This window comes from Chelon labrosus (assembly GCF_963514085.1).
Source record: "Chelon labrosus genome assembly, chromosome: 12".
Classification (NCBI taxonomy): domain Eukaryota; kingdom Metazoa; phylum Chordata; class Actinopteri; order Mugiliformes; family Mugilidae; genus Chelon; species Chelon labrosus.
In genome coordinates this window covers 22,246,235-22,258,904 of record NC_140345.1, presented here as the reverse complement: position 1 = coordinate 22,258,904, position 12,670 = coordinate 22,246,235, and the positions used below count along the sequence as shown (strand labels likewise).

The 12,670-nt window shown below is 45.4% G+C and overlaps 1 protein-coding gene across 1 annotated transcript in view; it reads right to left on the bottom strand.

Moving 5' to 3' along the window:
* zfpm2a (zinc finger protein, FOG family member 2a) overlaps positions 1–12,670 on the bottom strand; it is a gene marked incomplete at its 3' end in the record, with an annotated part of 114,506 nt that overhangs the window by 2,564 nt on the left and 99,272 nt on the right. The window contains exons 6-7 of the mRNA XM_084557570.1: positions 1,242–1,448; positions 371–598 (exon numbers count right to left, since the gene is read on the bottom strand). Coding sequence (XP_084413696.1) covers positions 371–598; positions 1,242–1,448 — 435 coding nt within the window. The remainder of the gene's footprint in view (positions 1–370; positions 599–1,241; positions 1,449–12,670) is intronic.

Genomic DNA, 12,670 nt, shown 5'->3' with positions numbered 1-12,670 from the left:
CTGTGAAGGAGATAAAAGGGAGAAATGCTCAGAATCTCGCCTCCCACTTCTCCTTTAGAGTTAACTGTAGAAACCATCAAACACTCACGCATTATGCCAAGCTTATTCCCATCCGCTAGATTTTTATTTTTGCTCAAGGATAAACTGTCAACTATGCTAGCTGACAGCAGGATATGTATATTTCTCAAAAGAAACGACATTCATTTTTCTAAACAAGTGTAAAACTCTGTCCCTGTGTCACATTTTTCTAAAACATATTTTTCTTTTGAAATTGCGCAAAGGTGGCCATCTGCAAGAGCCATATAATAAAAACAACAAGCTGCAAATCTAGCTTTTCCACAGGTAATCGTACCATGCCGTTGTCACTCACCGCTGTGTGAGGTGCTCAAGTGCATTTCCAGGGCCCTGGCTCCAGAGAAGCTCTTGTTGCACTGTGGGAACGGGCAGATACTGGGGGTCTGGTGGGGTCCGTTTTCATTCTCCTCCACGACCGTCTCCGGTTCCCTCTGCCGCCCGCTGCAGTAGTACATGAGATGGGCCTGCAGGTTCCTTTCGCTTCGAAACCATATTCCACATGCTTTGCAGGGGAAGATGTCCTCTGGAGGGACACAGGATATGACAAAGGGGACATGATATCAGGATAAAAACAGTACTTTCATATTTACACACAAGTATAAAGATAAAGAGCTTGCACATATGGCTACGTACACACACTTCTCTTCCATACTTCCACAGTTCTGACTCTCAAAGCCAGCGTTAAAAGGCTTTTCCACCAAATCCTCCGCTGCAGCATATCTCTGTGTTGCTACCACTGGGTTTGTGCCCTTTCTCAAGGGCAAACAAGAACACTGGACCATCTGCTTACAGAAGCTTCCCTGTTGAGCTGAACCCAGATAGCCCTCGCTAAGTAAACAAACACACTATTTGCATGAGGCGTGTATTTTGCAATTAACACGTTAGTTTGAGCCTCAGTGTGTTTATGTGAACCCAAAACTTGAAGGTCGATGGCTCTTATCTCCAGTGCAGAGACTCATCTGGGTTAATCTAAGCCCGGCGGAGACGACGCACCTTGTTAAGCAGGTGACTGAGTGCAGGCTGTGGACTGGTGTGTGTGTGTGTGTGTGAGAGAGAGAGACAGAATGGAGAGAGAACAAGAGCATGTGTGTGTGTGATTGTGCATGTCTAAACAAAAGCACTTCTCATTCCAGCTCCGTGTACTTGCACTGGTATCGGACACTCACTGTTAACGATGGCAGTAGGCAGGATGGAAGCCATGGCGGCCTGCTGCGGCAGGAGCTGGATGCTGTCCAGCAGCCTGGCTGGGTACATGCCCTCACTCAGAGACATGTGGTTCACCGCCTGCAGACGCGAGTCAAAGTCCACCGCAAACGCCACCAGCTCCTCGCCCTCCATCATGTTCTTGGTGGTGGTGCACCACAGTTGGCCACCTGGACAAAACAGAGATAGAGAAGACTCTTAAAAGCTGGCTGTGAGGAGAAGACTTTGCTTTGCTGCATGTACACATGAATATGTCTACGTTTAAATGTAGAGGCATTAAGCAGCAAATGATATTTGTGTGCACCTTGAACGGGGTCCACAACTTCTCAAAGACTCCCTAATTGGGTAGGACATCCCAAGACATACACGATCAGGCATAACATTATGACAGGACAGGAGACGTGAATAGCATTGACCATCATGTGCTGCTGGGAAATTTGTGTGGATGTTACTTAGACATGTACCACCCAACTAGACCAGACCAGACACCCCCACCCCATAGCGATGACACCTCCTATCAAGATGCAGCCTGACACAGGCACACACACAAAAATGGTTTAGGAACAACCCAAAAAACATGAAAAACAGCACAAGGCGTTCACTTGGCCTCCAAATTCACTAGATCCCAAACTGATCAGATATCTGTGGGATGTACTGGAGCAAGCCTGATCCACAGAGGCCCCTCCCCTCAAACCATAGGACCCAAAGGCCCCCACTAACAACATTCTGTTACCAGACACCACAGGACACCCTCAGAAGGCCCATGTCCATTCTCTGATGAGCCACAACTGTTTTGGAGGCACAAGGGAGACCTACACAATATTAGGCTGTGTCACTGACAACACCGAGAGGACAGTTGTGTAGGTTTCCCACGGAGACGTGGAGATGCTGCCTTTCAATATACGTATTTTCTCTTTACTATGAGGACTGCACATATTTGTCTGCTCTGGCGTGGAGGCATAGATCTCAAAACACATTTTTGTAATTTAGGTGAATACACCCTTTAAAGTCCCTTTTACTGTCACTCAAATGTCTTTTCAGGCTTCTGGCACTCCTAAGAAGCAGAAGCAAAGCATACCTCAGCTGGGGTAAACTGTAGCCCAGAGTGCTGTTGTCAGCTAGAACACTGAGACAGGTCCTCCATATTATTAGATTGTTGTGTTTTGGGATTAAGCATTCCTCTGAAATCTTCTGAACATATTCATTAAGTCAGAGAAAGGGGGGAGGGAGCAGGAGGGAGGGAGGGAGGAAGGAGGGGGTAGAGGGAGAGAGTGAAGGTTTTAGCTTAGATAATATTTATCTCAGCACATGACAGGCTTTTCAGCTGCACTTCATTTTCCATTGAAGAGATTAAAGTTTTTAATATGACTATTTACAGAAATCTGGCTGGGGAGATAACAACAAACTATGATACGCTCCCGCTAAATGGCAGAATTAGGACATTGTTTCTGAGGAAAGCTGGACAATTAATTAAAGCACGCTGTTAGCTTTCAAAGATGTGCAAACATACCGACAGAGTGTCAGGCTGAGAGGGGACATGTGACGTGAGCCCTGGCTGATGTGGAATAAAAGAGAGTCCTGAGGAGAGGTGTGAAGGCAGGGGGACGCTGCTAGAACCAAACCTCCCCCAACTACACATGTGCGACACTGATTACTCATGTTTACACAAAACCAATGAATCACCAGGTTTAAAACCACCCTGTAGACATGTTAAAGGTGTGCGAATGAGACGCTGCGTGAAAACAGTCCACTTCCCTGCCTGTTTATTGGAAATGAAACAGAGCCATTGCTTCTTTACACAAGCATACGTTATGTATACATTATTGTTAGGTTTCTATAATGAATTGCCCCTTTATTTCACTTCCAAATTGAATATTTCAGATTTCACATCAGCTGCCCTGATTAAAACCTCCCCGGCCCTTCCTATCTGCCGGTAAAGCACTGAAAATTAGAGCAGGACAAACGTGTCAAAGGAGTGAAATGGTATTAAAATATGCTATCTTTCAAAGTCCCATTTGTGTGCAGACTTCTTCCCCACGAGTGTGTGTGTGTGTGTGTGCGCCTGCGTGAGAGTGTGCATGTCAGCGCCACTTTAAAGAGCAGTGCCTATCTGTCGGCCAATCTGCTGTGACGAGACGCACACTTCAGGCCGCGCCACTTCATCGTTTTGATTCTGTCATACCACACACTGCCTGGAGAGGCCCTTTGAATTTTTATCTCCTAATTAAAATAACAAAACTCCTCTCCACTGTCTGCCCAAGTTACCATCAAGGTAGATACAAACTGCCACCGACAATGGCGGGGAATATATCGCAGTCATGGCAACAAAAGTTTCTCTGCTCGGCGAGGATTTCTTAGTTCAGACGCGCTCGGCTTACAAAGAGAATTATGAACTAGGCCCCGGCGCTTCAGATACAAATCAGTGTTTTTTGTTTGGATCAATCCAAATCAAAGATACTGTACGCGCTCCCCGTCTGAAATGAGGCGGATTAAGAGTCTGATGGAAATGTTTTACTGCATTTTGACAGCAGAATATGCACTCAGATTGCATCCCCTCAGCCAAGAATGCTACAGATCCATCTGTTGTGTGTGACAATGCTGGAAGTGAGTTTTAAGGACTGCATGTCCCAGTTTTACCGAGCTGCACACAAAACAGCCAGGCAGCACTGTGCTTGTTACAGTCATTCACTCAAGCAAGACAGGTTAATAAGATACATGTGCTCGGGCTGCCGGATTATGCTTTAAACTGCATTTCTATTGTCTTCAGAATCATCAGTTTTGTGTTACTCCATTATGTATTTACATTCTGAAGGTGATCTAAAATGCATCACAATCCTCTGTGCAGCTTTGTATCAATATTTCAAATTCGATCTAAAAGTGAAATAAAACAAAAAAGATAAATCGTGCACAAATGCAAGGTCACGGTGCATCTACTGTATGTACAGACGCATGCATGCAAACAACTGCGCCATTATCACGCACTTCTGGAGACGCAAGGCTGTAAAAAGACGACGTAGGCGCAGAGGCGTCAGGTGGGAAACAGTCAAGACGATATTCCACGAAGAAGCTCTCTCAAAAGATTTGCGTCTGTCCGCCTTTTACAGCCTTTTTATAATTCAAATCGCAGAAATACGGGTGAACCACCCACCTATGACAACGCCATGATCGGCACGAATGTATAGGGAAGAGGGCGCGGGTCAAGAGTTAGAGCAAACGGCCGCAACGGTTAAGTCGTGAAACTGGGGAAAAGGCCGGGAAAAGTGCAGCTTGTGATTTGCACTTGTTTGCCTGCTAACTGTCTGCAGTGTGAGCTGCCTTTGTGCAGTGGCCAATGCAGTTGGAATGAAGGCTATTGTCTAAATCCTCCTGCAGAGCACCTGATAAAAGAATAAAGAACTATGACATATTCTAAAAACAATGGAGGAATTAAGGGGAGACAATAGGCCAGCTGCCTCATTAAAACAATCAAAAACGGCATCCTGTACGTAGTCCAGATAATTAAAAACCACTGCTTCCTACAGTCTCTCAATACCATATCCACCAGCTCACTGAGGCCCTGAGACTATGGCTCTGCTGGCTAAATGCCCTCTTCCCTCTCTTCTCTTTGATTAATGCTTTATTTGAACATGCAGTTGAAGATGAACATATGAAGGAATTCATGAAACAAAATTATAATGCAAACCCTTTCCCCCCGCCATAAGTACTCATAAACTAATCAAACGTCTCAGGATGAATCGCAGGGACCGGGGGGCGTGTGTCCCCCTCCCCTTTGCCTAAAGCCCTGAGAGATTTCAAAGTGCAGGCATCACAGGGCATTTTTTTAATTTTCTCACTTTAAATGACTTTATAAGAAAACGGATGTGTACAGTATCTGCGTACGTATGAGGGAAGGCTGGGAGAAAAGAATATGAGATACTTGAGCGAGAATTTTTTTTCTTTTTCTTTTTTTTTGCAAACCGCTACCAACACCATATCTTAATGAAGCTGCAAACAAATCTCTCATGCCTCGTGCAAAAGCTGAGAGACAACAAAGCAGCAGAAATAACAGAAGGGCCCGGATAATTAAACTGGCCTGAAGACAGGTATTCAAATGTTGGTGTGTAAACAGCACAACTCTTTAATAGTTTAGCTGTAAAATGCGTAGTTAAGCACATCAGCACTTGCCTCTCCCATCTGTCCAAACACATTACCGTTGCAGAGGCCATTACGGCACTGGAGTACAGTCCCGCTGCATCGAAGTCACGTATGATGGGAGGGGCTGAATGGGGCTTCTGGGAACGCTAACGGTGGCCCCTTGGCATTATCTGAATTCATCATGTGGTCATGTATAAAAAGCACCACTGTGCAGTTTGAGGAATGGGCGAGCTCAAAAGCAAGATCTGTTACTTTTATGTTAAGAGCAGAAGTTTCAAATGTGTGCTTTCCACATTCAACTCAAATTCTCCTTTGTCAATCCTGATGGAGGGAATTCTTTTTTTTCCTCCACCCCCTTGGCCTCTTAAAGTTCTCGTCTCTGTCTATTGGCTCTGCGCTAACTGCTGGTCCTAATTGTGAAGTGAGGCCAGTGGTGCCTGAAGCTACAGAGAGGGTTGTAATTAAAGACCTCTAGTCTTCTTGTCTTTAAATCAACTCCAACTCCTCCTGGTCAAATGGGAACAAGCGGCTCGCACCTAGGAATATCAAGCAGCTGCATGTCGTTAGCCGCCTCTTCTTCTTTTTTTTTTTGTCCCTTTACCAAAAGCTCCATCACAGGAAGGGGGGCGCGACAGCATGATGACAACTTCCCTGTCAACTTCCCCCCCGGATCTTGTGAAAATATGAATCGCAAATCGCGGATGAACAATGTCTGTATCTGCACCTGAGAGCGGGCCCGATGGCGCCTGTGACAAACACTAAACAAATCCCCCCCTCATGAATACTGGTAAATATTTGCACTGTTTCTGGCTCATCAGAGTTGAACACATTAGGATGACTCATGCACTGTCAAGCCCGCCGTCACAATCCCAAGCCGGAGAAAGCGAGCGGCAGAAAGGGGGAAAAAAATGCTGAGCTGGAGCCGAGCGGGAACATCATTCACAGGGTCAAACAAGCTTACTATTATTGACGGTACACTAAACTAGAATTAGCTGACTCTACTATTATTTCACTAAGGCTCTGACACAGATTGACTCTCCCTCTCCTCCCTCTATCTCTCTTTCCTCTCTCTGCTTCATGTTTTCTCTCACGCCACTAGGAGGCACTCTTCTCATGCTCAAGCTGCCGCGTGTGGATGTTTTTGCTGGGATGATGTAGGGACGCCTCAGACATGGCAGGGCAGCGCAGGCGCCAGTCTACCTATACATCCTTGCAGGTAGGTGCTAAAGATTTTACTCGCACATGAGATGCATGTGGATCAAAAAGGCTTTTTCTTTTATTTCGGACCTCATTTGCACTTGATCTTTGCCCCGGAATTTACGTTGCGTCAGCGAGACTTCCAGTTTTACAGGAGAATTTTTCAATGTTCAGTAATGTTTTTGTTGCTGGTTTTCCTGTAACGACAGCAATCAAGGATGTGTGAATATTTGTCACTTTTCAACATGCTTTATATTTAATTCTAAAAAACAAATGAAAAAATACAATAAAAAATCTGAAATGTGGCAGGCAATAATAATTTCATCCCAGGGAAATAAACGCTGCTCAGTAAATGTGTGTTTACAGAGCCCTGACTCGCCTTGTCTTGCCTGACACCAACCACAAACCAACACCCCCCTCACCAGATTTCTCTCCTTTTGCACTACAGTGTCCGGACTAATTTTAGTATCAAGTGTTTTTGCAGATATAGCCAGCACCGAGAGCTCATGGATGGCCTCGAGCGAATGGCACGCGGGTCAGAATCCACAAATTAAAAAGTCCTCCCAGGGGAGCCTGATACACGCCGCTCTGTCTACTGTATACATTCATAGGCAACAAAGACATAAAAGCAGCACAGCACACCCAACAATGTCGTTCGGCTTGCATTTATGAATTGTTTGAAGACATTAAAAAAGAAAAAAGAAAAAAAGCAGTTGGGGAAATAAAGGATGAAACGACGTGATTCAGCAAATGTTTTACTAAGTAAAAATTAAATGTTTCACTTTGAAATGAAAAGACATTCGTGCGACTGGTCTCTGGAGATTCATGAAGCTCTTTCAGCACGGTGAGAGCGATGCTGGCTGGCAGGGGCGGTTGGTGTTTGCCTGGTAATGGTGTTGTAATCATTTTGAGGGAGAAGAAAATAGAAATGTGAATTAGCAGCTATTTTTGCTCCATTAGAGTGCTGAGTGTTTCAATTTCTAATTTATTTATTTTCCAATGAAATGTATTGAATTGTATGAGGAATAACTCACAGCACAGTTTATCCAAAAATAATAAAAAAAGAAAATCTTGCATTTTTTTCCCCCCTCCAAAACAAATTAAATGTTCTCCCAGTGCCACAAACAGTGAATGATTATTGAGGACATTTTCTGTATTGCAGGTAACACAGTTCAGTGCTGTCAGTCTGAAACAATACCAGCCACATTCCTACAGTACAAAGCTGCTTTCCCTCATTAGCTGCCACACACAGTCAGCTCCTCCCTGTCCACAGTAAAGTGGAATAGACTATTAAAGGAAAGCTCTGACTGGCTCCTCTCCTCTCCTCGCCGCTCCGCTCTGCTTTATTCTTTATTTGGACAGGTTCGTCCCATTGAGCTCTCTATTAGCTCTCCTTCTCTGCGGGTAGTGCTGCCTGTGTCCTGGTTGTGGCCAGTCGACATGTGTTTACTGCGGCCCCCGCTGCGGCGGCAGGCTGGTTGGGGGCCCGTCCTGACCAAGCCCTGCTAATGGGACCAGAAGACCCCTCGTGACAGGACACTGCAGCAGACCCTACCCCTCCTTTCGCTCCAGCTGCGGCCCCATGGCCCATGTCCCCCTACCCATCATGCCTCGGCGGGAGCAGGTGAACGGCGCGGGGCCAAACGCCGGCGAGCCCGGTTTTCCTGGGAGAGCAGCGCACCATTGCCACGCGCCTCAGTGGTTCCTCCAACATGGCTCCGGCCCTACGCCACATGGGCTGGCTGGCCAGTCTCTCTCTGTGTGTGTGAGTGTGGGTGTGTGTGCGTGCATTTGGGGGTGTATGGTGGATGCCAGCCCTAATGCAAATGCTTGCTGTTTAAAAAATGGGAGCCTCTCTCCTCCTCTGTCTCTCCTCTTTGGAAAGGTCTATTTTGGCCTTCTGGTGCTGGCAGTTATTTTTTTCCTCTCCAGAAGGACCGAGAGCCAGAGAGATGCACCTGTCATCCATTTTGGAATTCAACATTTATTGATCTGGTCGTAAGGAATGGAATTCATGAAGTTGTCTGTTTTTCTTTATGAATGCTTTAATTTTTTGTTTGCCTTAAAACGTGCTTTTCTTATTTGCAAAGTGTGCCTCATTTACAAGCATGCTAATTTGGTATTCACAGCACAGCAATACACAGACAGAATAAACACACACACACTCTGACACACACACCAGTCACTGGTGCAACATCCCAGCATGCCCTCGGTCTCTGCACCCCTGTAATTCTACATATTGCTTAAAGTATGTGCTAATTAAATTTTCTGTCGGTTTGCAAGAGAAATAAATAATCTGCAGCTAAAAGGCCTAATTGCGTTTGTCACATTGTGTCTCGGTGGCTGGTGCATCGGGAGCACAGCCGCTGCCCTTGCTCATTGCCATTCTGTCGTCCTGGCAAGCCCCCGCGCTGCCCCAGGTATCACCACGCGGCCATCTGGAGCCGACATCTGTCTCTCTATTGATCACAAGGGTTTAGCACTTGATCAAACAGACTGCGACAGGAAATTGCTCTTTTCCCCACAGAAAAGGCCAATCGCCTGCGTGAGGGTAATAGAGTGGAACTGAGATGCAGCACCGGCGCGGTGGGCAGGCGGGCAGGCGGGCACAGCCGGGCAGGCAGCGGCCGGCGCTGTTGTGGAGGGGTGGCGGGCGCTGGGGTCCGCTGCCGTGTTACAACGGGCCATGTTTTTAACCTTTCCGCTAATACAACAGCAGCGCAGCGTTTTCCTCAAATTATAATTCACAATCATGCAGTTTGGGAATTCCAGTCGGAGCATTTGCATGCACGACACGAGACCATCACCTCTGATTAAAAAAGCTGTCATATAATGCCCAGAGTTTATTTTTCAAGTCGTTCAGGTAACTGCCTAAGCCAGCAGCTGTCTGAAAGTGTTAGAAAAGGTGGATGAAAGTGATATACGCTCCATAACAAGTACACCAGATGGTGGGAAATTAATGTATTTCTGCTTGAGAAATAAAAAAAAAAAAAAAAGCAAACTCCATATTCTTTATCATTAACATAGGGGCTGTCAGCTTTCATCCTAATTAAAATGTAGAACGGGGGAATCTTTAAAAACCATATACGTTTAATTTGTAACTCAGCATGCGGCCGTGCGGTTTCAATAGCAGGAAATCCCTTACAAGACTGCAGTTGTCTCTTGCTCACTGGTATCCCCAGTGGAGTTCAACACACTATTAGTGCCTGAGGTGAACAGCTCCTGAATGTGTGTTACAGTACGTTAGCCGAGACTCTGGTCCACATCTAAAATTGTGGCTTCCCTCTGCTCAGGCATGCTTTCGAGGCACTCACTGTAACAACATGTTTAGCAAGTATGGACAATTTGATACTGAAGGTGACATTTATTCAGCATTGTAGAAAATATTTAATTGTTCCTGCAGAGAGCAAGATATGTTTCCCCTTGCCTACAGTGCTGGGATTGTCCTTTGGAATATGATGCAAATTTGGGATGAAGCAACTAATTCCTTCCTTGCACCCCTGTGCACCCCCTCTACCCCCGCCTAAATCTTCCGCCAGCCTCCATCCTCCATCCTCCCCAGACGCGAGGATTCTGATTAATCGTGTGACCGCCCCTCGTTTTGCATTTTACACAATCTCACGGCGCCACGGTGAGATGTGTGAGGTGTTTCGCCACTTTTGGCAAGCTGAAAAGATGTAGCCCAAGGAAGAACAAGTCGAAAGTATGAGGGAAAAAAATATGACCAGGGGACGTGATAAAAAATTATCAGCCAGTGTGTTTTCCTGTTTGGTTTTAATCTACATTTAATTAAATTCTTATCTGCTGTGTGCTTATGGCTGCATTTGAATGGCGAGGCTGCATTCATTATGAATGGTAAAATTGAACTCAGTACATTGTGTGTGGCCCAATAAAGAAACAAGACTCTTATTGCGGTGCATGCACAAGCTCCGACAGACATGCGGAAAAAATAAGTCAATTAAGATCGGTCTTTAAATTACCGCTGTATCAAAACAAGGGGCGGGAGCATGCTCCATAATAGAATCCTGACAGGGGAGAGAGCACAGTTGACTGTTGTTAATATCCATCCCATTTGATACAGCCAATTGTATTAGCCTGTTTGTGGAATACACACAGTTGATGCACACTAGATTTACTACTCTGTCATGATAGTTCATAATCGACAGTGGACGGGGAGAAAAAATAAATAAATAAAAAGTTGACTTCTATGAATATAGAGGTCAAATGAAAAAAGGTACAGTAAGAGTTCCCCATAAAGATTCTGCTGGTTTATCTGAATGTCCGAGGTCAACAGCAAAGGTCAGTGACAGAATATGTAGACAATATGTGGGCCACCGCAGATACTGAAGTGTTAAACCCAAGGGAGTAGCGGGAGAAGGAGAAGGAGAAGAAGAAAGAGATTCGGTTCCAAAATTGTAATGCTATTGACAAAAGACACAGCTTATAACTGGCGGGCGGCACTTCATAAGCTAAGAACAATATCCCATAGGCAGCACCCCGGAAAACGTCGAAAAAGACCCTGAGCTGATACTACAAAGTTGGGCCCCGCAAAATCCCTAAATCTTCCCTTTTGCTTATTCCAAGCGGCGTGGGGGGAGAGGGAAGCTCCCTGCTGCCTGCCCATGTTTACAGAGCCGTTCTCATCTCTAGGCCTTGCTCATCCACGGCACTGACACACGGTGTCGACATGATTAGGGGTCCGCCTTTGCATAGAGATGCGCGTGTGCGCGGGGGGTGGAGGATCGGCAGATGAATGACTTTGGTGCATCGGAGAGGGATCACAGCAGATAATCTCTCCCGACTGCTGCGCCGGAGCGCTCAGATCTGGTCTTTAAAATAATGTTCGGGAGTCAAGTCCCTCCAAAGCTTTTTCGCAGGTTATCTCGCGCATTTTATGTTTGCTGTTTAAATCTTAACAGGACACAAGCAGCAAGGGAGAGCAAATATGTCTGGAGTCGGAGGAAGCGGAGTGGAAATGTTATTGCGAGGGGTTAAGATTAGCTGTAGCAGGGTCTGAGGAGACGAAACTCCCCTCTATTCAAGCGGCTTTCATTCCTCGAGAAAAACTTGGAATGTTTGAATTTAACCTTGGGAGGCCCGGATTCCTGCGAGAAGCACCGAGGGGATAATGAATCTGACCTCTTAGTACAAGTGACATCACTCAAAGGCATTCAGTCAAACACAAGACAAACACCAAATCTACTTAAGTGCATTTAAATACAGACCACCAGCAGCCCCCAGACAGTGTGAACGCGGTACAACATAAATTCCAATATCATAAATACTGCTATCACACAAACAGAGGCGCCATAAAGTACGGCTGCCTGTGTCTAGGACTATAAACCTCTGGCGTTACTCATAGGGAATAAACACACATGCACAATTTACTGCGCTAGATTCCCTTTTGTTTATCTTTTAAATAAGCACACTTTATCACCCTCCTGCATAAGCAAATTACATGCAATGTGTGTTGTTTTAACATGTGATACGCTGTCCAGAAGATTCATTTCTCCCGACGAATTCAATTGTCTTTGCAATATCCTGCTGCCATAGGCATCAGGCTCCATCACCTGTTCGTTATCGCTGGCCGTCCTGTTTGGGAGCTCTTGAAACGGTGCCATGGCATTGACTCTCAGTTAACAGCAGGTCTCTGAACTTCTCACGGTTGATGGCGGCGGCTGGAAAATTACGCTAACAACTAATTAACATCATAAAGAGTGTTTAAATGGACGGACGACACCGGCAACCTTCATTTGCACACGGCGACGCGGAATTACCTGTGTTTTTATTTTTGCAGATAACGCATGCATTTTTTAACACCTTTTAGAATATTCATTTTTTTTATTTTTTCCGAGGCTGGCTTTAGAGTTGGCACTGCCGTCCTTATTTTACTATGTACTGTATAAAAAAAAAAAAAAAAAGCCACCGGGCCAAAAATAATAATTGTCAAAACAGAGAGCTGGCAGAATTACTAAAGCTTTTTTTTTTTTTTTTTTATTGTGAGTTTGCGTGCATCGTTTAAAAAAAAAAAGAAAGAAAAAAATACACTGCCATAGCCAGT